We start from the raw sequence: 20,609 nt of genomic DNA, 5'->3' as shown, positions 1-20,609 counted from the left end.
TCTGGTTGAAGTGTGGTCTCTTTCACCACCACTGCCCCTTTCTCCTTACATTTGTCAGTATTAGAAGTAATGAAATGGCCAACAAATAGCCTTGTGTTGCTGCTCACAAATAGGACTCTGTGATGAGAGGGGAGCGAGGTCATTTGCTAACAGCTCAGTTAACACAACATTGAAGTGTGTTGAGGTCAAACCATGGTGCAACCAGGCTTTTTGGATTAGTTAATTACCCACTTAAATCCAACCAGGGCATAACCTAGCATTTTCCTTTGCAGTTTATTTGGATTGTTGGAGTCTTTGAAGCCAGAACAAAATGGCATTATGTATCTACGTTGGTCAGGTAACGCCTAACCAGACCTGTGTAGTTGAAGAGAGAAGACTTGGAGGCGACGGATATTCTAGGATTGGCACGGGATTGGACAGAGTCCCACTGTTTGTGTCTCAGATCAAACTAATTGGATTGACCTCCTTTCTGCCTTGACCATGTGGGTTAGCTTTAGTGTAGTGATTGTGCTAAGTCACTCGCCTCACCTGGCCTCTGACTACATTGTCCTGCCTCAGCGTAGCCCAGCTCGAACTGAGCGTCAGCCTAGTGTTGGCCAGCTAATGCTTGACATGTGGCCTACATATGGGCGTGTTGCTGATAAGACCACCTGTTCCGGCTTTTCCTCAACATGGCTAGCTAAGTGGAGAGAGCTTTACCGATATGCCCAGAGTGTTGGCTAATGACAGGGAGGAGGTCACAGCACACATGCTGTAGTATCCAACGCACATACACATACAAAACATCCAGGAGAGATTCATTTGTCAGCTGAATTTGGAGGTGAATGGGGGACACCGAACCTTATATACGTCACTGGGTGCAGGTATTTTGTCAAGAACAATAACAAGAGAGAGCTTTCTATGCTGTTCATTTCCAAAGGTATTATAGAGTTTAGAGTGGCAGCAGCTTCAGTATGACCAGAGGCAGTGTGAGTCTAACTAAGGGTATTTGCTAGATTAATATAGGCTCACATGAAGGGAATGGGAAGAACTCGATAGTAAAGTCTGTGTGTGGAGGACAGGAGGGTAAAACATCTCATAGAGCAAGAGAGGGCGAAAAAAGAGGACAAACAGAATCAGGACAGTCAGGCGGTCTTCCTCCATCATGTCCTACAGAACACAAATGCAGCTCTAATGGAGGAATACAGGTCTCCTTCAAGCCATATGGGTAATTCTGGAGGCTCATAGGGGATTTTTATTCGTTGCTTTCTTATATTCCTTAGCTGCATAGATGAATGAATTGATTATTTCCATTACTAAGTGCATTAGCAGCTGCAGCTCAAACAGTGCTGACAGTGTTCGGTACACAGCTTGGATTTATTGATAGAAAGTTTCTGGCTGTAGTGGCGTTTGATATCAGGCCAGACTGAAGTAGACGTTCATTCTCAGGCTGAGCTCACGAAAAGTTGAGGCAGACATTTACAAACTTATTTACACAAGGCAAACGCCGGCTGTCGATCAATAATACACGTTACAGATCCAGCATATGTAACATGGAATAAGATTTTTTGGAAGGTCACAGAGATCTCATGAATCATGGAAGAGTGCCAAGAAATCTGTGAATTTCAAAGGTATGCTAAAGGACCCGATTCTTTCATGCTTAAGGCCATTTAAACGGCATGGAAACACAACAGAGGAAATTTTTCCACTGCCACAGTTGGACGCCCTGAAAATTCACCCCACGTTCTTCTCACATGAATTTTAACTCGATAACCCGCTGTTCCCTATCACCGGTGGAAAATACTCTCCAAATATTTTGTTATGAACAGCATGAACACAAGCATGTGACATTTTAAGGGTTTATATCAACACATCTGTTGAAAAGCATCAATCGTCCAGCTAGTTCTCTGCAAAGCTTCAGCACAACCTGTACTGCCCTAACCTAACCTGCAGCACATCCTTCTTCTTTTTACTTGTGCAGTAACATCATCCTTCAGTGTGCAGTTAGGTTCGTGTGTTAACTTGAGAAACTGGGAAAGCCGAGGCCCGGCCCGGCCCAGCCTCAGCCAGCAGTGACTGATCTATAATAACAATTAGCAATAGCTTTGCACTGTTAGCATAAGCGGGACTTTTGGCCTTATAAATACTTGAAGAGAGCTAGGTTTACATTTCTGCGGCTGAGTAATCCTCTCTGTCCTGTACTGTATCGCCTGTAGCCATTTTTCTGACACGGCCCATGTGAAGGGTCGAACGGCTTTCTTTTCATCTTCCACGTGAACCTTTTTTTTTTTTCCTCGTAGTGTTTTGCATTTTTTTCAGCGTTTCGGAGAATAATGAGATTCTTTATGCTGAAGGACAGTGAGATCATGTTACAGCCTCGCATTGTGGAGTGTGAGAAGTGAAAACAAAGTCTTATTACTTCCAAAGACATTTTCATGATGCCTTTACAGCCCATTGGAAGACTTAAAGTAAACTATATGTCTACTGTGGGTTTGAGATGATGTCTTAAGAGCACAGGCATTGATTCAGTCACTCAGATGAAAGAAATGAGTTTAGGTAGTCTCTTTCAAATTGCATTTTGAATGAATGTGTGGCTTTAAACAGGTGTAGCTGGTCACATCACCCCTTTCAGTTCTTGTTATTTCCTGACTTTCTCTGCCCCTGCACACTGTGAATTGGGACGTGACTCCATGTTTTCCAGGACATTGCGTCCCCACCCCTCACTCCCCCTCACTATTACATTCCATTTCACTGTATGGCCGCCAGATTTGGGAAGCTCCTTTCTGCGCCTCCCGCATTTCCTCTCTTTCCGCTGGTGTCTGGACTGCTTTTCCTTTTCCCGCCTTATACTGAGCCCCTCTTGTTTTTTTGTGTTGAAGCCAGCTTAAATCATACTCTCTCTCTGCCTGCGTGGGCTATCTACTGAGACGGTGATATTTCACATAGGAAATAATAAAGTTTATCTTTGGGCTGAGTGTTTGGTGTATGTTATGATTTATTGTGAATGAAATTGCATTCAATCTCCACATAGGTGACGATACTCAAACATAGACAATCCTCTGCACACTCCCTTTTCACTGTATTAAGCTGTGCTAAATGGATGGGCTGCTGCTTGCGCTCACACAGTTACTCACATGCACAGAGTGAGAAATGCAAGGAGTTGGATTAAGGTTTCTCCACTAGCCTAGAAATCTGTCACCACTCCATAAATCCTCCCTGTGATTCCTCTTTGCACACCTCCACACTCAGGAAGAGACAACTCAATATACAAATCAGTGGAGTATGTACAGTGTAGGAGTTTTTATATGGATCTGCCTTGTTCTTCATCCTACAATTGCCCTAAGTTATCTTATTCAACTATGACCCATCTTCTCCAACAGATCGTACTCATTTCACTTTTCCTGTTTTGAAAACGTAATTTACTGCCGCACTGGGAGTTTGTTTAGACTTGGTTAACGTTTAGCACTATATATTAGAGACATGTTTCTTTCTAGCAAAAAGATTGAGTGCAGATGTTGTTGTTGTTGTCATGAACATTTAAAGCAAAGCCTACAAAATGTGTAGTCTAAGGGAATAATTGGTCAAAAACAACTGGATCATGTGTTTGTATTTGGGGAGAAATGGTTCCTTGTGGTCATTTCACATTGCCAGTCCATTTTTACCAATTGTTTGGTCTGATTTTTGCTGTAGGCTGCCGGTTATATTACAGAATCCTCCTCCTCTTACTTGCACAGACTCTCGGTACAGTCTAAGCTGCAGCAGGTCATCCAAGCAACTTGCTGGCATTGAGAAATTCCATATTGACACAGGCTTGGAGAGTGAGTGGGATTAGTGTTTGCACTAAAAGATAGGCCTGTTTTCCTAATGGCTGAGCACATTTACTTAGTGCTTGTCAAACACATCCTATACAGGGAGGCAAATTGACTCAGGTCACTCAGCTCTCTGTCTTCATCAAAGCACACTGGTGATTGGAATGCAACCGAATCTGTCCCAATTAATTGCATTATTTTCTCTGGTATTTGATTTTGTGTGTGTATGCGTGCTTGTGTGCCTGTCTGCGTTTGTTTGTGAGCGTGTGTGTGCTCATATGCATACATGCATACGTGTGCTTGCTTTGGCTCTTTTCAACATTTTGTGCATGTTGTGTTGCAGTGAAAAGGCTCGTCAGCCACAGCCCAAGTGGTTTTGGATTGCAGATGAAATACCTCGTCCTAGCCAGGCCAAGAACTGGGCTGCGGTTATCGCAATGTTTTCTGAACGGAGGCCCACTGTCTCACACTTGAAAAACCCCTGTCACAGAGAATCCACAGTGCCATTATTGGATAGGACTATGTAGATTTAGATCTAAATCCTGTTTTCCTAGGTTTTGAGTTTCATCTAGAAATCAATCATGGTGACCAGTAAAAGCATTAGCATGTGACCAAGTGACTCTAACCTAATTCATCCCCTCTCTGAAGTCTGGAGCCACACTTGGAACATGACGTTATCCCCACCCATTCATTAAAGAAAACATTTTGAGTGGGAAGTGGCAATGTAAAGGGATTGAGCTTTACTGTACATGCTATTACATCATCTTGTAAAATCTGATGCCAGCCAGTACGCCCTTTTAAAACCAGATATTTTGGTGTCACTATGTCACTCTGAGCTGACATAAAGACACCCACCGGCCACCGCCACCCGCCCCTTCCCTTGTTCTGACTCCTGGCTGTGTGGCTTATCTGGAAAAGTAATTAGCACTGTTGTCATATTTCATGTGACTTAAGGCCCTTTCCTTCTTTGTTAATATGTCCTGGTTTAGTGTCTCTTGCAACACTGTCCAAGCTTTCACCCATGGGTGTGTGTCGGTGAAGTTGAAAGTCTTTAGGGCGTTATAGGCTGAAGGACACAGCTAAAATTAGTTAGCATTAGCCTGGGCCATTCACAGTTTTTCAGTGTATGTTCTGTTTTCAAAGCAAAGAGTGTTTCTATTATGAAAGAAAGACGGATGGTTTTCTACAGACCTACGTATGTCCAACTGCCTCTGCATAACCTTGATGGTCATAACACCCAGGTTTATAACTGTGGGTCCATGTAGATTCATCAGCTGGACCTTATTTACGCAGTAGCAGATGGTACTACCAAATTTAAGAATAGAACCCTAATCATATTAGCAATGAGAAACATTCTAGTTGCAAGTTGGAGAGTGCTGATTCTTAAGACGTTTCACATGCATATTTCATTTCCAAGTTTTGGCCCAGCGTATCAGCATCACATTTGGAAATATTGATGAAAAGGCCCATTGAGTGCAGCCACACCCATGTCTGCAGTGCTGCATTGTGTTGGCACAGATTCAGGCTGAGGGCTCGGACTCTGGAGACGTGTCTGTGTGTGTGTGTGTGTGTGTGTGTGTGTGACTTCATGTGTATTGGTTTGCCTGCAGAAGTGTGTGTGTATGTGGATCAATATGAGTGATGCTGGCCTTGTGGCCCAGACAGCCCAGTCACATGCTGCCTGCCAGCCAGGTTGCAAGCACCCAGGGGCGAGGTTAGGCTCTGTGTTATTGTCCATATTCTGCTTCATCAATGTCAGCTGGAGAAGTTGAGAAAGCACCTTGGCCTGTATTTAACTAGTGAGAGTTGAACGGTGCGGTTGGTGAATACACCGAAAATTTTGTCAGTGAAATGTTTCTGATATATCTTTCTAAGTGGTTTTTGGACCGGGCTGCGTTGTGGGTGTGTTGTGATTCATGTGTTGTGGTTTAAAAGACATGGACTTTTCACCTGGTTTCAAACTAAAAATGTCAGAATAATCAGATTCAGACCCGCCGAACTTTGGATCGTCAGTGGATATGAATCACTGATCAAAGGCAGAAAGCTCCCAACACCCACCCCATCATCTCTGCATTGGTAGATGAGAGAGGCACAGAGGCACACAACAGCCTGCTAAAGACTTGCCACACACACACACACGCACACAAACAAACACACACAAACACTACAGCGCTGACACACTCCCACAGTGTTCAGAGTGATATTCACATTCTTTCTCGTGGTTGTTGGAGGTAAATAATAAAGCACCTGAATGGCCATTACTTGCCTATTCCAGTCGATTCACCCTTGAAGTGTAAAATGTGTTCTGTGTATTTGAAATGGACCCACACTTTCCTATCATTGATTTTCCACAGAGGATATATCCTCGTCAAAAGCCTAAGTGCTGTCTAATGCACTGTATTTTACTCTATTCTGGGTGTCATCCTAGTTAGTATTTGGCTGACGGGCCAGTTGGCTGCCGTTAGCGCCAGTTCTCTGGTTAGATTCTGTGGAAACCAATGTTCTCAGTGTTGTGTAACACAGGATTTGTGGTCATTAGGTGGAATTTGTATGGATTTATAGTTCACCATTAGTGGTTTATATAGCACTAAGCACAAAAAAACACTGATAAAGTGTGTGAGTAAGGGAGAGACGTGAGTATCCTCTTTCAAGGAGTCTGTTGCACAACGACTATCCTCTTTCAAAGAATTTGTTGCACAATGGTTATATGTTGATTTTGGTGAAAAAAAGTGTTATCATTTTGTCAACCAAGGACTTAAGTTAGGCCTACTATCCTTTTAAATTGTACCATAATTTAAATTTTTGTGATATTTTTTTAAAAGTCTGTCACTTAATTTCTAATGATGGACATTCCATTTTGGAACAAAACTCTTCACTTCCTTAATCCATGTAAAAAATGTCAGTCTTGGGACTGCGGTTTCTTATCCGAGTCTGTATCTCCACTCCCCAGAGAGTCTTTATGTGGCGGTCTGCAGTGGGGGCAGCGGTCAGTCTGATGTTGGGCTCAACAATCAGGTCTTGTTCCTCTATATGTTGGTGGAGTGACTCACAGCACTGGGCTGAGCCTGTGGGCTGAATGGAAGGAATGACAGCAACACGTGACGATCAGACATCAGCTCTTCTCCCGCTTTTTTTTTTTCTTTGTAGAGTCCAAAGCTTTAGTAAGCCGGGCCAGTGAAGACTGACTGAAGACATCCACGCATATTCAAATAAAAACTGGAAACTGAACTGCCAGTCTGCATGTTGTTGGCACCACTGATTCAAAAATGTGGATAGGTGGTCTACTTTGATCTGGGCTGGACATGCTGGGGTTATCACTGAATATGACAGAAAGGATTAAGGCTAGGTGTTGGGCTGAAATGCAGTAGCTGGAGAGCTGGAGCTTCAGCTCTCTGTGGATGTCTAACATATGGACATAAATTTGTCTTCATTCAACTACGCAGATAGAGGGAGACTAGCCTTTTGATTTTGGTCATTTAGTTTATTAGGTGGCAGTAATGTATGCCTTGCAAGCTTAAACAATTGGGCCATGGATGTAACGTTGCTCAAGAGAATCTTTTTTTGGTTTGGTTAGATCAAATTGTGATCTAACCAATCAAAGTGAAAGTGTAAAAGGAATTGCATCAAACAGTTACTGATACTAGAAAAACATTGATAGAGCTCAGTCATCACACAGGTGTGCTTTGAATGATGCTAATAAATAATCATAGCTGCAGATGAAAGTTGAAGATGAGATATGAAAGACAGGTGCAGAGGGATACAGACCTCTCTGTTGTCTTGACACCAGAACAAAAACTGCGGTATTAGTTGGCTACAATTAACACATCACATCAATTGAAACGCAGCAGAGGAAGCACATCAAACCTGTCACACGCAGCGCAGATAAAAGAGAACTATCTGAAGGGACAACTCGTGGGAACGAGATGAAGCGAAGTGATCTGTACTGATGTCCGTGGAATAATTGAATCCACTCTGATGTTCCAGCGCCTCATCAGACGAGCTGTGTCATCTTCATCAGTGACGGAGGAAAGGAAACATTTATTTATGAGCTTGCAACTTCCTCTGTCTGAACACTGCCTCCTCCCAGGCTGAGGGCCTCAGTCGCCACCTGAAGATGTATTTGGGTTAATGTTGCTGCTGGCTTGGAGCAAAACACATCCCCTCCTATTACACATCAGCCAAGCACATAATTTAACATGAGAGGAGTCTGAATGCTAATCTACTTTCCGTTTTTGTGCTTGTGTACAGTTGAATATGATGTTGCTGCACTTTTTTTTTTGATAGAATACCCTCAAATTATGCTTTTTTTTTGTAATTTTAGAGAGGAATATTCCGTTCTTCCAGGCTGTTGCAAAAGACATCATAAATTCGCATTTTGAGGATGCAGTTACACTGTATTTTTACCTTGCAATAAGTGAAGATTCACAGGAGAGGGGAAATGCCCTGGAACTGCTGGCACAGTTAAAAAGTTAGTTGTGATCTACAGTTCTTTGAAATTTCTTTACATCTCTCTCGCTCTCCTAATTTTTCCATCTCTCCCTCTGCCTCTCGTTTACCTCCTCTCATTACCACGGGGAAACACTGCACTATTGTTTACCCCGGAACGTCCCGGGAAAGTTGGTGCCCAAATAAGGCGCCTCTGCACCCGTCTGATCCCCGGTCCTGTTTGTTCTACCACGCTTTGCGCCCCTTTTTTGTTTGCCGCTGGTACCACGCTGCAACAAGAGACTGTATTCTATAACCCCGTTCTGAGGAGGAAATTAGTTTCTATGGATCTAAATGAGGGCGCCTCTTCTTCATAACACTACCCCCTTTCTCACATTTAAGAAACCAAACACTCTTATGTAAGACGGGGTCAAAAGTTCAGCTGTGGAAGAAAAAATATCTTTTTTTTTATTGTCACATGGCTCAACTGCAGAGAAAAAGCAGGAGAGCAGAGACTTAAGGAGCAGAAATAATGGGGTGAACCTTAGAGTGAGATATGACTTAAGAACAGAAGAGATACTGTCTGCCAGGGTGAGAAATAATATTGCGTCAAAGGCATCTTGACAATGTTTGAAATAAAACCTGTAAGGCAGCTGTGCTTCACAGAAAGAGAAGGGGCCTCCGCTGCAAATAGTCACCCAACACAGAGACGGCTCTACAGCTTCAGTAATCTAGTTACAGAGTAGAAGAATACTATTTAAAATGCTTTTTTTAGGAGAATGGGAAGTTCCTCCTTCACAATTTTATGGATTTTTCAGATGGCTCAAAGCAGTGCAACCCGCTTGGTCGTCAAGTGATTTTGCAGATTTTTCTCAACTGAGCTACAGGTGCAACGGCCAACTGTTGTTTTCACCTAGAGTTGCTTTGTGCAAAAAGGCTTTGACCGTCTATTTACTGTGACCGTTCATATGCTGGTGATCTGTGGTTTCCTCAAAAAAGTATAGCCTGATCTTTGGGGGGAAAAAACGTGTGGTACTGGTAAATTGGTTAATTTAATTCAGTATTTCTTCAAGAGGTTATAGCCTAATCTTAAAAAGTTAAAAGTATCCAGTTCAATCAAACATCAGTTTTGTTTCCGTTTTCCAAGGAATGCTTGGAATGCGCTTTTACTGTACGCACATTCTTATTATCTTCTCTAATCTTATTTCTCCAACCCATGCTGTTGTGTGGAAAAGTCCTGCACACACATCAGTTGTTGCACAATGTAAATCAACAGGAAGAACAGGAGAAAGAAATGTGACATTATGGCATAAGCTATGATCTGAACTCACACAGTGGAAGATCTGTCAGTAATGAACTCGACACCCAGAGCAACCCTGCAATGTGCCAAGGAATCAAACAAACAGATGCATCTCATCCATTATTGTGCCTGTGATTTTAATTTTTAACATCTAATAACAACATTTGTATAGCCTTTTTTTTTATTTAAGTGTGCAACTTTATTTTGTGTTTCATAACTTACTTTGTATGTCATATAATATAATACTGAAACTACCTGCTCCACCAACACCTAAGGGGTTAAGTTGAACAGAACAGCGATTGACAGGTAGCTGAGATCCCGCCCCCTGCCAGTCTGTGAGGCCTCATTTCCCTTTTCACCGACTCTTTATTGGATGTTTCCAGTTGTGTTGAAATGTCACCTCCCTGCTCCAAGCTTGTGGCCACACACACACCCGAGCCCAGTCATCAACATCTCTAATTTTAGCTCTGTTTTACAGAGCGCTGTGTGTAAACACACTGTACGCACAGCACACACACTCACACACTTCTCTTTTAGCATACAGGGAAGACATGCTCATTGTATGCACACAGATCACTATCGGTAGATCCATTTGTCTGTCTGTATACTGTATCTCTTTTTTCTTTCTTTCTCACAAACATCCACTGTTGGCACCCGCTCTTGGTGTTGCTGTATATGTGTGTGTGTGTGTGTGTGTCTGTCTGTCTGTGTGTGTATACAGCAAGGAGTGCTGGCAGGGGGGGAATTCTATCCCAGTGGGAACTTCAAAACAAACAGGGCTAACCTTCAATTTAGCGGAGCCTCATATCCCCCCACTGCACCTGCACACTAAGAATCCAGACCAATTTAGATTGGGCTGGGTGGAAGTGAATGCAGGGATAATACAGTTGTATATGTGCACATTACAACCTCAGTTGCTGTCTCACTAATAGGCCTGTATGACCAGTCTGATTAATGAATAGTGGGAGTAACTTCCAGAGCTAGTTTCTCTTAGTGGCTCCGTTTACATGCAGGGAGTAACCTGGCTGTTTGCCATACTCTGGTTAAGGTCTTGAAGTTCAGGTTAAGATGTTTAGTAATGGCCAGTACTGCTTTTCGCCATGTTTTTCATTGACATCAAAATGTACCCATAACCCTGTGCAAGTCTGATTTTGCACATGGCATAAACCGAAAGTGAAAGCAGTAAGATGTTTCCATGCCACAGTAACCGTTTAATATGGGAGTAAGTCAGGCAACTTAATCTGCTTTCTCCTAGTCGGAGTATGAGTTTACGGTTATTCTAACAGAGTTATGGCTTTACATGTGCCAACCCAAAACCAGGTTAGTTCCACAACCAGTTTAAGAACAGAATTCTCCATGCAAGTACAGATCCTTCAGCAAGGCCTATAAAATGAATGCATTGAATACTGTTATTGCTTTGAATAAATTGTTCTGTGGCATTAGTCTGCTCTGCTTTCCCTGTCTCTCTCTCTCTCTGTTTCTCTCTCTCACACTCACACACACACACACACACACACACACACACACTCACTCACTTTCTGTTTATTTTTTTTACTGTCTTTGGCATTGATAATATTTTTGTTGTTGCTATACCTGTCTGTTCTCCATCCTCTTTGAAGCGATATTGTAAACTCGTCTGTGTTTTGAAGAAGCCGACTTGCAAATTATAGGCTTATTACAATATGTGCTGATTGCTAATATAAAAATCAGATGTTGGGCTGCAGTACCTCCTGGTCGTGCAACATACTTGTCACACAGTTAAGGATGTGGGTGCACGGCGCATGTTGCAACATCCCCATGCAGGTCCTGTCTGCAGTTGTCTGTGGCTGCACCATCACTCACCAACTTCTTGTTTGGAGTTTGGAGGTATGGGGGTGAAATGCGGCCATGGTGGCATTGGGCCGCAGGGGCAGAAGTGAACTGTTTACAGTGCCATGCAACACCTCATTAACTTTGAAGAGATTGCCATCAGTTATAGTATGTGCCTATGTGTGAGCGTGCACATGTGCGAGTATGAGGGTATCTGTGTGTGTGTGTGTGTGTATGTGTGAGAGAGAGAGAAAGAGAGAGAGAGAGAGAGAAAGTGAGGGAGAGCGGGAAATCAGGAGAACCGAAAATCTAGCAGGGATCAAATGCCTGAGGGAGGCCGTCAGAGGAAGCAGACTACACACAGAAAGCTTTACTGCAGATAAGGAATGACTGGGCAGCTTACTGTGCTGACTCACTACAGAAGAAAACAAGTAAACACGCCGTCCCCCTCAAAGGGTGCGGGCCCCCCTTGAGCCAATCAGTAACCAGATGCATCATTTCTCCAAGTTTCATCCAAACCGGACTGGCGGTGTAGCAGTCATGACCTTCCGAAGTTAGAAATTAATTAAAGCGCCCACATCAGGCCAATCAGTGTAATGTTTTTAAACGCCAGAACACAGTGAGAAAATGAATCATCCTTCAAAGTTTTGTAGAAACTGAATCAGTGGTTTCTGAGATATCACATTTGAGTTAAATTAATTTTGACCTTTAATTATAGCGCCCCCATTAGGCCTATCAGTGTATTTTTTTGAATGCTGAAACGCAATACAAAGATGCGTCATCCCTGCAAGTTTCATGTATTTCATTGTGTGGGAAACAACTCAAGTCACTCATGCTGCTGTGAGATCAACACAGCTTTAGGCAAATCATTCTGTGTGCGCAGACCTAGGATCAGATTGTTGTCACCAAATCCTTTCTATAACCTTGAGTTGGTTAAAAGATAAAACTGACTTCTCAGATGAGTATCAATGAACGTAGGGAAATGAATCCTTCCAGAGATACATATCATATATGGCGTGTATCGCACATGACATTATTGTTCTATCCACACAATTTCCTGGATAATATGGTCTCACTTTTCAATCCCAGAGCAGTGATGGGGAAAGTACGGAATAGTTTGGAAAATGAATTATCTAATTTCCAGGTTTTGGAAAGTTAGGGAAACAACAAACAAATTTGCCGCTGTCTGAGGGGCCTTTTTAAAATGAGGAATGTGGCCTTTTTCCACTCATCTTCCCTAATTCCAAGAGGTTTATGATATATGAAAGATGTCTCCGATAGCTCAGTAGTCTGGGAGATCCACGATTAGTTTTTTTTTATTAGGGCTGGCTTTCATCTCCATCCATGTGACTAATGTCTGCTTCCCTACTACCAACTCAGGATGACTTACTGCTGGAGCCAAAGATTTCATCTGCCATCGGCATTGATCAAAAGGCCTTTGTCTTTTTCTCATTTTGTCTCTCGTCCTTGTTCTCGTTCTCGTTCTCACACTCTCTCTCTCTCACTCTCACATTCTCCCTCTCTCTCCCTTTCTCTCCCCCATATATATATGAGATATGAGAGCGAGAGATTCACACACACACACCTATGTCACCCTGTAGCAGTACCGTAGTGCACAATATTTATTGCTTGTCTCATACCAGAGATATGAGATGTTACCCTCCTGCTGTCATTGTTCCTCATGTCATGTTACAAGATGGTATTTCATACAGTATTACCTCACTATTAGTGAAATGAAAGAATTTGCTCACCAGCCAAGGTAAACAACACACATCATTTCCCTGTGGTAGTGCGTTCAGCCGCTGTCAACCTATCTGTTTCAAGGTCTAGAATGCATATGCACAATATATGCATGAGTTTTTATGACAGACAGTCATGTTTGCGTCAAAATATTTGTGATACATGCAGTGCAGGATAAGATCCTTGAGCCTAAAATCCACCGCCTTAGATCTGTACAATACATTTTGCACATTCTCAATATGCTCCATGTTATTTTGGCCGGTTCCTCACAGTCAATAGTACACCACTCACATGATTATGTTGGGAGAAACAACAATTGGCAAGGCAGTTAGGCAAATGTCACATTAAATATACAGGCTTTGAGATTTAGGCTCTAGATTACTATCATAGTCTGGTTCTCGTGGGACCGGGATTCTCATATGTCGACAATGACATTATTTTCTCCTTGTTGCATGGCTGCCATGCATACTGTAAGTAGTGTAATTCTGAATGTAATACTTGATAGGCTATCTTATCCAGCTGGAAAAAAAACAAATGAGATTATCAGCAGCTCTTGGCGAGATGCTGTACAAAAAAAACTGACTGCATGCACTCCAAAAGTCCTGGCCTGCTTCTTTTTTGTTCTTCAGTCTATAGTGTGAGGCATGTCTATATTATAAATAACTGTATGTCCTTACATCATTTTAAAGACCGAGGATTATGCATTGTTAATAGAGATGACTGCAGTTTTAACAGTTTTTCTAGCTGAAATCCTGCTGGACACAACAGTTGTCAAGAAAAAGAAAAAGAATAAAAAACCCTCAGAGCTCTCTGGCGATTCCTCAGCTAGATGCCTCTTGCCAGTGTTGCACAACCCGCCAGGCTGCCACAGCTCTATATAGCTAATTTCACTGGACCATCAGATCTTCCCCCAAGGGTGTTTGAGTCAGAATGAGGGGGTAGTTTCTTAGAATTAAGGAAGACAGGCTTCCTGACAGTAGGATCTTATGCTCTGTCACTGAAAAGCTTGATTGTTCAAACAGAGCCGCGGACCTCAACAAAGCTTGGCGCCTTTAAATAGTCTAGCTGTTTTGAGAAATCACGGGTTATTATTAGCATCATCAGCTGAATCACAATTTCCTGCGTCACTTAGTGGATGACTGTTTCGCACGGACACGCTTTGCAAAGTTCTGCTCGTAAAAAAAAAAAAAGTTAGATGTGACATTTGTTACTCTGGGAAGAGACGCTTAACTGTAAACAGAGGCACTTTCCATAATCCACAGCGTTGCTATTGTTGTTGATTTCTCAAGGTTGCGGATTTGGAGACGTTTCAATCCCTGTTAAGAGAACGGATCAATTGCCTATTGTTGAAGAGATTTACTGTACGTCGTCGTGCCACAGCTTGTTAACGTACAGCACTTCTCTGTTGAAACTCTGGAAACTTAGTGATGCACTGAAGTGACGCCGTAACATCTTCAGCAGTCTGGAAGAGTCTTGTTTTTTGTTTTGTCTGCAGTGTAAAGAAAAGGCGCTTAATGTTCACTGCTCCCATTGCAGGACTGAGAGAGTGTTTACACAGAGACCGTTAAACCTGCATACACAGCCTACCTCAATAACATTTTTTCAGAGCCCTGTTTTGAGAAAACCAGCCACTGCCAGAGCCCACATCCCACTTCACTCTCACTTAGCTGGGAAACATGACTGCAAATCCCCATGTGATTAAACAACCACAATGACCACAGACTCCTTTGGCCAGCATGACCTTAGGTGTGAGATTACAAGGGGCATGGTTAGGAATTAGCCTCTGGAGAACAGTATCTGCCCACACACGCTGTGACACAACCATGATGCATACTGGGCTTGGTCACCCGCTCTTTCACTCTGTTGTTAACATCCTGTCCACACACTGTGGTGGATGAGTAGACCGGGTGGTGGGCTTGTCAAAGGATGTGAATGTACAGGGGTTAAATGAGCAATGCTCCTTTTGAATGGATACTGATTGAAAGAGAATATTGTCCAAATTGGTCTGAGTAATTTTTCCCCAAGTGCTTCATAGCTGCCGACAATGAAAGAATGCTGAAGAATTCGAAGATTGTGTGACACTTTCCTAAGGATGCTGTATTTGTCCCACGGCCCATGTGACTGAAGAAATATTGAGATAGGGACAAAGCATTTCTCTAAATAAGGGAATGGTAAAAACTCACATGACCAGGAAGCTCCACACACACTCCAGCATGAAAATTCATTTGTAACCCTAACCAGTTGATGACTTGCTAAAAGATCATCCCTTTGTGTGTTAACTCCAGCAGGCTTTTGTCCCGTCTGTCTCTCTGAGGGCCTAGTGTGACCCGTCCATCCGTCTGAATACCTCCTCTCCTCTCCTCTCCTCTCTTCTCCTCTCCTCTCTTCTCTTTTCCTCTCCTCTCTTCTCCTCTCCTCTCCTCTCTTCTCCTCTCCTCTCCTCTCCTCTCCTCTCCTCAGGAGTTTCCGCAGGTCCTTAAAAGTCTGGAAACGTCTTAAAATAAATTATCCTTAATTAAGCCTTAATACAGTTATTAGATTTCTTAATTTTTCACCATGCTGTGACTGGTTCTTTGCATTGCATGACCACTTTTATTTGACTACAGAACAGGGTTGGCAGAACAATATGGAAAATCTGCTTTGCTGAACACATTTGGACTTCATGTTCCTTAACAATTAGCTGCTGTTCTTTTTGTTATAATGTACATTTATAGTTTGAGAACAGTGACCTGTTCAGTTGGAAATAGGTCGGGTTTGTCAGCTTTGTGCTGGTTTTTCAATTGGTCTTAAATCCAATCTTAAATTTGTCTTTCTGAAACCTGCAGACACTCTTCTCGTCTCGTCTCGTCTCCTCCCCTCTCCTCTCCTCTCCTCTCCTCTCCTCTCCTCCTCCCCTCTCCTCTCCTTTCCTCTTCTCCTCTCCTCCCCTCTCCCCTCCTCCTCCCCTCTCCTCTCCTCCTCTCCTCCCCTCCTCCTCCCCTCTCCTCTCCTCTCCTCCTCCCCTCTCCTCTCCTCCTCCCCTCTCCCCTCTCCTCTCCTCCTCCCCTCTCCTCTCCTCTCCTCTCCTCTCCTCTCCTCCTCCCCTCTCCTCTCCTCTCCTCTCCTCTCCTCTCCTCAAGGAGCCACTAATGAAGTCATCCTTGTATAATTAAGGGCCATGTGTCTCTGCTCTGTATGAGCCAATGCCTACAAAGGAAGACAAAAGCCTAATTATCCCACTACTGACAGAGGCATTAATGGAATCTCAACCAAATGCCTCTGTGTTTAGGTGGCACTGGAACTGTAATTAATTTACTTGCAGGGAGTGAATGAGGAACTGCTTCTTATATCACCCTTTTCCTGTGAGATAACTGTGACCTCGTGCATCATATGATCAGTCCTTGCATGCTTCTAAAAGTTAATTAATTGCATTAAAGTCTATAGATTTCCAAGCACTACTCTGAAATATATAGAGGACTTTTGGCCAAAGCTGAATTCAATTTCATGCAAAATAAAAATTGATTGATAGTGAAAGTCACAGCTGAATGGCATCTAGTCAAACTGTCCATAAAGTTTTCCCACTGTGACTGTTTATTCAACATTAATGAACGGTTTCCCCAGCCGTAGACAGGAGGACGAACAGAGCGCTCTGCTTATGAAAACAAAACATCAGCCCTGTGGCGTCCGCTCTGTCTGTCCTGCTCTGAATGACTTTGACCAAGTCTGTAAACAGACAGATTACACCCAGAGCGCACTGGCACCGTCTCAAGTCTGCCGTCGGTCCACCCTCGCCTCACTCCGCCGTCTCGGGCCCAGACTAATGTTGTTGACCTGAGTGTGGTGGTGAGGCGCGTCTCTCTGTACACACACTTTGAGCTCGTTTGAGTGGTAGTGACTGTTTAGAGGAGAAATCCACCCTCGTATGCTCTTAAGCTGTTGAATATCATCAATCTGTGATGTTCACTCCATTCCAGGAGTTATTGTGAGACGACGTGTTGTAATGTTTTTTTGGTGTACCCACTTTCCCTGAACCCGCCTAGACTACTTCTACTTCAGTTACTGAATTCCTACATTTCCCAGAATGACTTTTGACAACCGCTAGAGAAAGAAACTCCATGAAGGTGGAGAGAGCAATATCGATCGTTAAAATGATTGTGTAGTAAGAGCAAGAGAGCAGACTCCACTTGAGAAAAAGGGAGAGCCGTGGACGCAACATGTCTTATGGCTGCATTGCATTCTGGTCTATTGAGGCTACCGTTGAGCTGCTGTACAGAAATTGGTCTCTCTTCCTCTTCTACGATGGATTTCTCCGTGTGATTGTTGAACATCGGTGCAAAATGGTGAAAGAAGCCGTCGCTCTTTGATTCTGAGGGACTGACACCAAAATCTGACATTTACCATTGATGTTAAATATTTTTCTGCTATTAAACTCCATTGTAGCTGCACCGGAAATATCTTGAGGCGATGTCATGTCCTCTACTTTGGCCAGAAAAATACACCATGAAACAACAAAATGGGCCCAGAAATGCACAGCACATTGCTATCGATAGCAGTTTATTTAACAATGTTAGTGTTTTAGGGTGTGGTCCCTGTTTTGTCCTTCAGCAGGGCAACCATCATGCTTCTGATCTTGTGAGGCCAATGTGACTGATGTTATTGGTAATATCTTTGTTTTTTTTCTTGGCAATTGAATTGGTCTCTATGAATGAGTCATGACACTGACTTACTAGTTCAATAGGACCTAATGGCAGTTGGCTGTATCTAGTAACTCATTTTAATTCATTTTGCATTCATTTTATAGGTGTAATTACATTTTGATTACAGTTTGATTACAGTTTTCTTGCACTGTGGTGTGCACCCCCTCCGCTCCAGTGGTCAGTCATGACATACAGTATCTTCCCCCCACTATGATATAAAGATTTTTTTTTATTGCCGCTGATATGGAGCTAGCCAAGTTTAGAATGAATACACATTGCTGGCTATAAAAATGTCTTCCTTAACTATGGATGGTTTTACACAGACCAGGTGGACGAGAACACAGCTTGAACGTAAATCACCTCTCAGTCTTTTACTGGTTCCAGATCCTGTTTCCTGCTTGCACAACCTGAAATGTTGAACGTCGAGCCGTTTGACTAAACACTCTGAATGTTCCACGATCTGTTGCGTCTGACCCGAGTTCCTCCTGTCTTCAAACGGGGTGTTGTTATGTGGGCTCTAGTGCAAGGTTTTTATTGGCCATCCATCCAGGAAGTGCTCACTGCTCAGGGATGCTGACTGGTGGTTGCCTGTCCTCGTCTGACCTGCAGCTCCTGGACCTGGCAGGTTGGCCATTCCAGAGGCAGATGGAGTAGCGAATACCTATCGGGTCCCCTGTGACTATCAAGGAAGCCTTATTTGTTATTGATTTGACTCTCTCTTTGATACTGGGATGCACATTTTTGAAACTCGCACTTAGCGATGAGGAATGATACCAACTTGACTGTTTTCCAGCGTGACCTCATGTGCACTTTCTTTGTCCAGAGAGCAGACTTTAATGTTTTTTCCACAGTGTCTGCCCATTTGGATAATTTGTCTGGCCTGGTGAGTCACACATGAAGGAGTGAGGTCACTGTTGTGATCAAGTCGTTTCAGCCCAGCTCTAAGTGTCCTGGGTTCCCCTGGTCTGATTCATAGTACGCTAAGGAAGTGTCAGTCACAGCAGGGCGGTGTGCACTTGCCCTCTGCTGAATATATAGTCTGATTCTTTACCCACTAGCACTGCGTCTTAACCAAACGCCCCTGTTATCTTTTGCATAGGATTAGACTGAAGCCTTGCACAGTTGTCTATATGTTGCCTATAGCGTTAGCTTGCCATTAGCCTTCTCCCAGCATGCACGCTAGGAAGACCGCACAGCGATGGCGTCGGTGAAGGGTGGGGACAGGGAGGGGTGTTTTCCCATTCCAGAGACGCAGGACCCGGGACAGCTCAAAGTGATTCACTGAGGAATTTGTTTACTTGTGGCGAAGCTACAAATAACTGCAGGGTTTATATAGGGCGAAAAACTACTTCCCCTCCAGGCAGCCATACAACATAAACAGAGCCGTGAGGGGAAATACTGGACCTTCTTATTAAAGCACAACCACTACACATGTTCCACACGGCCACATGGATCCCATTACTCACTGAGGAGCTTTTTCCATCAGGGCTGCAGGCCCCAGCTCCTTCATCCTTTCTCTGGCAATTTGTCTGACTCTGACTTAAATAGGTCCTAAACCATGTTATTAATCTGTCTCGGACTGACGCTGTTTGAAACTATGCAAGAGGTAGAGGTTGCTCCACACCGGCCAGGCTGGTATTTCATCAAGGGAATGTTTGGCACAAGGCCAAAGTCGTGCTGTGCTTGACCCACAAACATATTATCCACACCTGAAGTCACCTCAGAACTTGGCCTGAAACGTCTGGCACTAACCCATATGGACCATATGTACTACATGGCCTCTTCTCATTTATTTTCCCCAGTGTGTATTTGTTCTCATTCGACCCCCTCCTGTCTTTCTCTCCCCTGCAGGCATTTGGGAACGCGAAGACGGCCCACAACAACAACTCCAGTCGCTTTGGAAAGTTCATTCAGGTGAACTACCAGGAGAGTGGCACTGTGAGAGGGTAAGGAACCAGACACACACACAGCCACAGGCCTGGATAATATTTCTGATGAGCTTTGTCAGTGTTAATTGACTGTAATTCATAAACCTGTAGTTAAATACTCACTTTCACTTCACTGATTATTCCAACACTTAGCATTTTGTTAATACTTTTATGGTTTGAAGATAACCTTTGTCATTTTTGTTTCTTTTTCAGAGCGTATGTGGAGAAGTACCTTCTGGAGAAGTCGAGGCTGGTCTACCAGGAGCACAATGAACGGTACGCACTAGTTTCAACATCATCCACTGAACTCTTCCAGAAGTGGATTTCCAGTTCAAAAGTAGATCACAGACACAGAAATCAAAGGCAAAAGTAAATGTTTTTGTTGAAAAGTAAGTGACACTTATTGCTGTCAGCTCCCAGTAATGAAATGCAGTGGAGGGTCTTTTCACACTAACCTTCACTCATCAAACTGCTCAAGTACAAGTTTATAGTGCATATGACAATAAACTTGAACTTGAACAGTTTGATGAGTGAAGGTTAGTGTGAAAAGACGCTCCACTGCATTTATCAGCGAACATGTGGAAATAACTGTTAAGATGATGTGTTACCTACACATACCGACTTCAGAAACTTTATTTTGTCAAAATTGACGCTGTAGTTCATCCTGACTGCGTTAATCCATTTATGGATTAACATGCTGTACTTGCTACTTCTGTGAAAAAGTCATGGTGTGGATTTCAGTTATATGCAGCAAAGCCAACAAAACAGTTTAATATGGTATTGATTTTGACACTGAGGTAGGAATGGGGGTAGGAGGTCCCAAATGTGCATAATGGGTCAACAAATTCACAGTCGCATCAAACCTGGTAATTATAACAAAAGCTTGTGTGTTGTGCCATTCATACACTGCACTCAAACTGCAGTATGCTCCAATTTTTATCCC

General features: G+C 43.2%; 1 protein-coding gene across 5 annotated transcripts in view; it reads left to right on the top strand.

Moving 5' to 3' along the window:
• Positions 1-20,609, top strand: part of myo9aa (myosin IXAa) — a 112,127-nt gene that overhangs the window by 36,786 nt on the left and 54,732 nt on the right. For all 5 annotated transcript variants that reach the window (XM_078288297.1, XM_078288279.1, XM_078288254.1 and 2 more), the window contains exons 3-4: positions 19,590-19,684; positions 19,880-19,942. In XM_078288297.1, the coding sequence (XP_078144423.1) occupies positions 19,590-19,684; positions 19,880-19,942 (158 nt within the window). The remainder of the gene's footprint in view (positions 1-19,589; positions 19,685-19,879; positions 19,943-20,609) is intronic.

The sequence above is a fragment of the Centroberyx gerrardi genome, chromosome 1, assembly GCF_048128805.1.
Source record: "Centroberyx gerrardi isolate f3 chromosome 1, fCenGer3.hap1.cur.20231027, whole genome shotgun sequence".
NCBI classification, from domain to species: Eukaryota; Metazoa; Chordata; class Actinopteri; order Beryciformes; family Berycidae; genus Centroberyx; species Centroberyx gerrardi.
The sequence above is the reverse complement of the archived record's forward strand: the minus strand, read 5'-3'. Positions and strand labels throughout refer to the sequence as shown.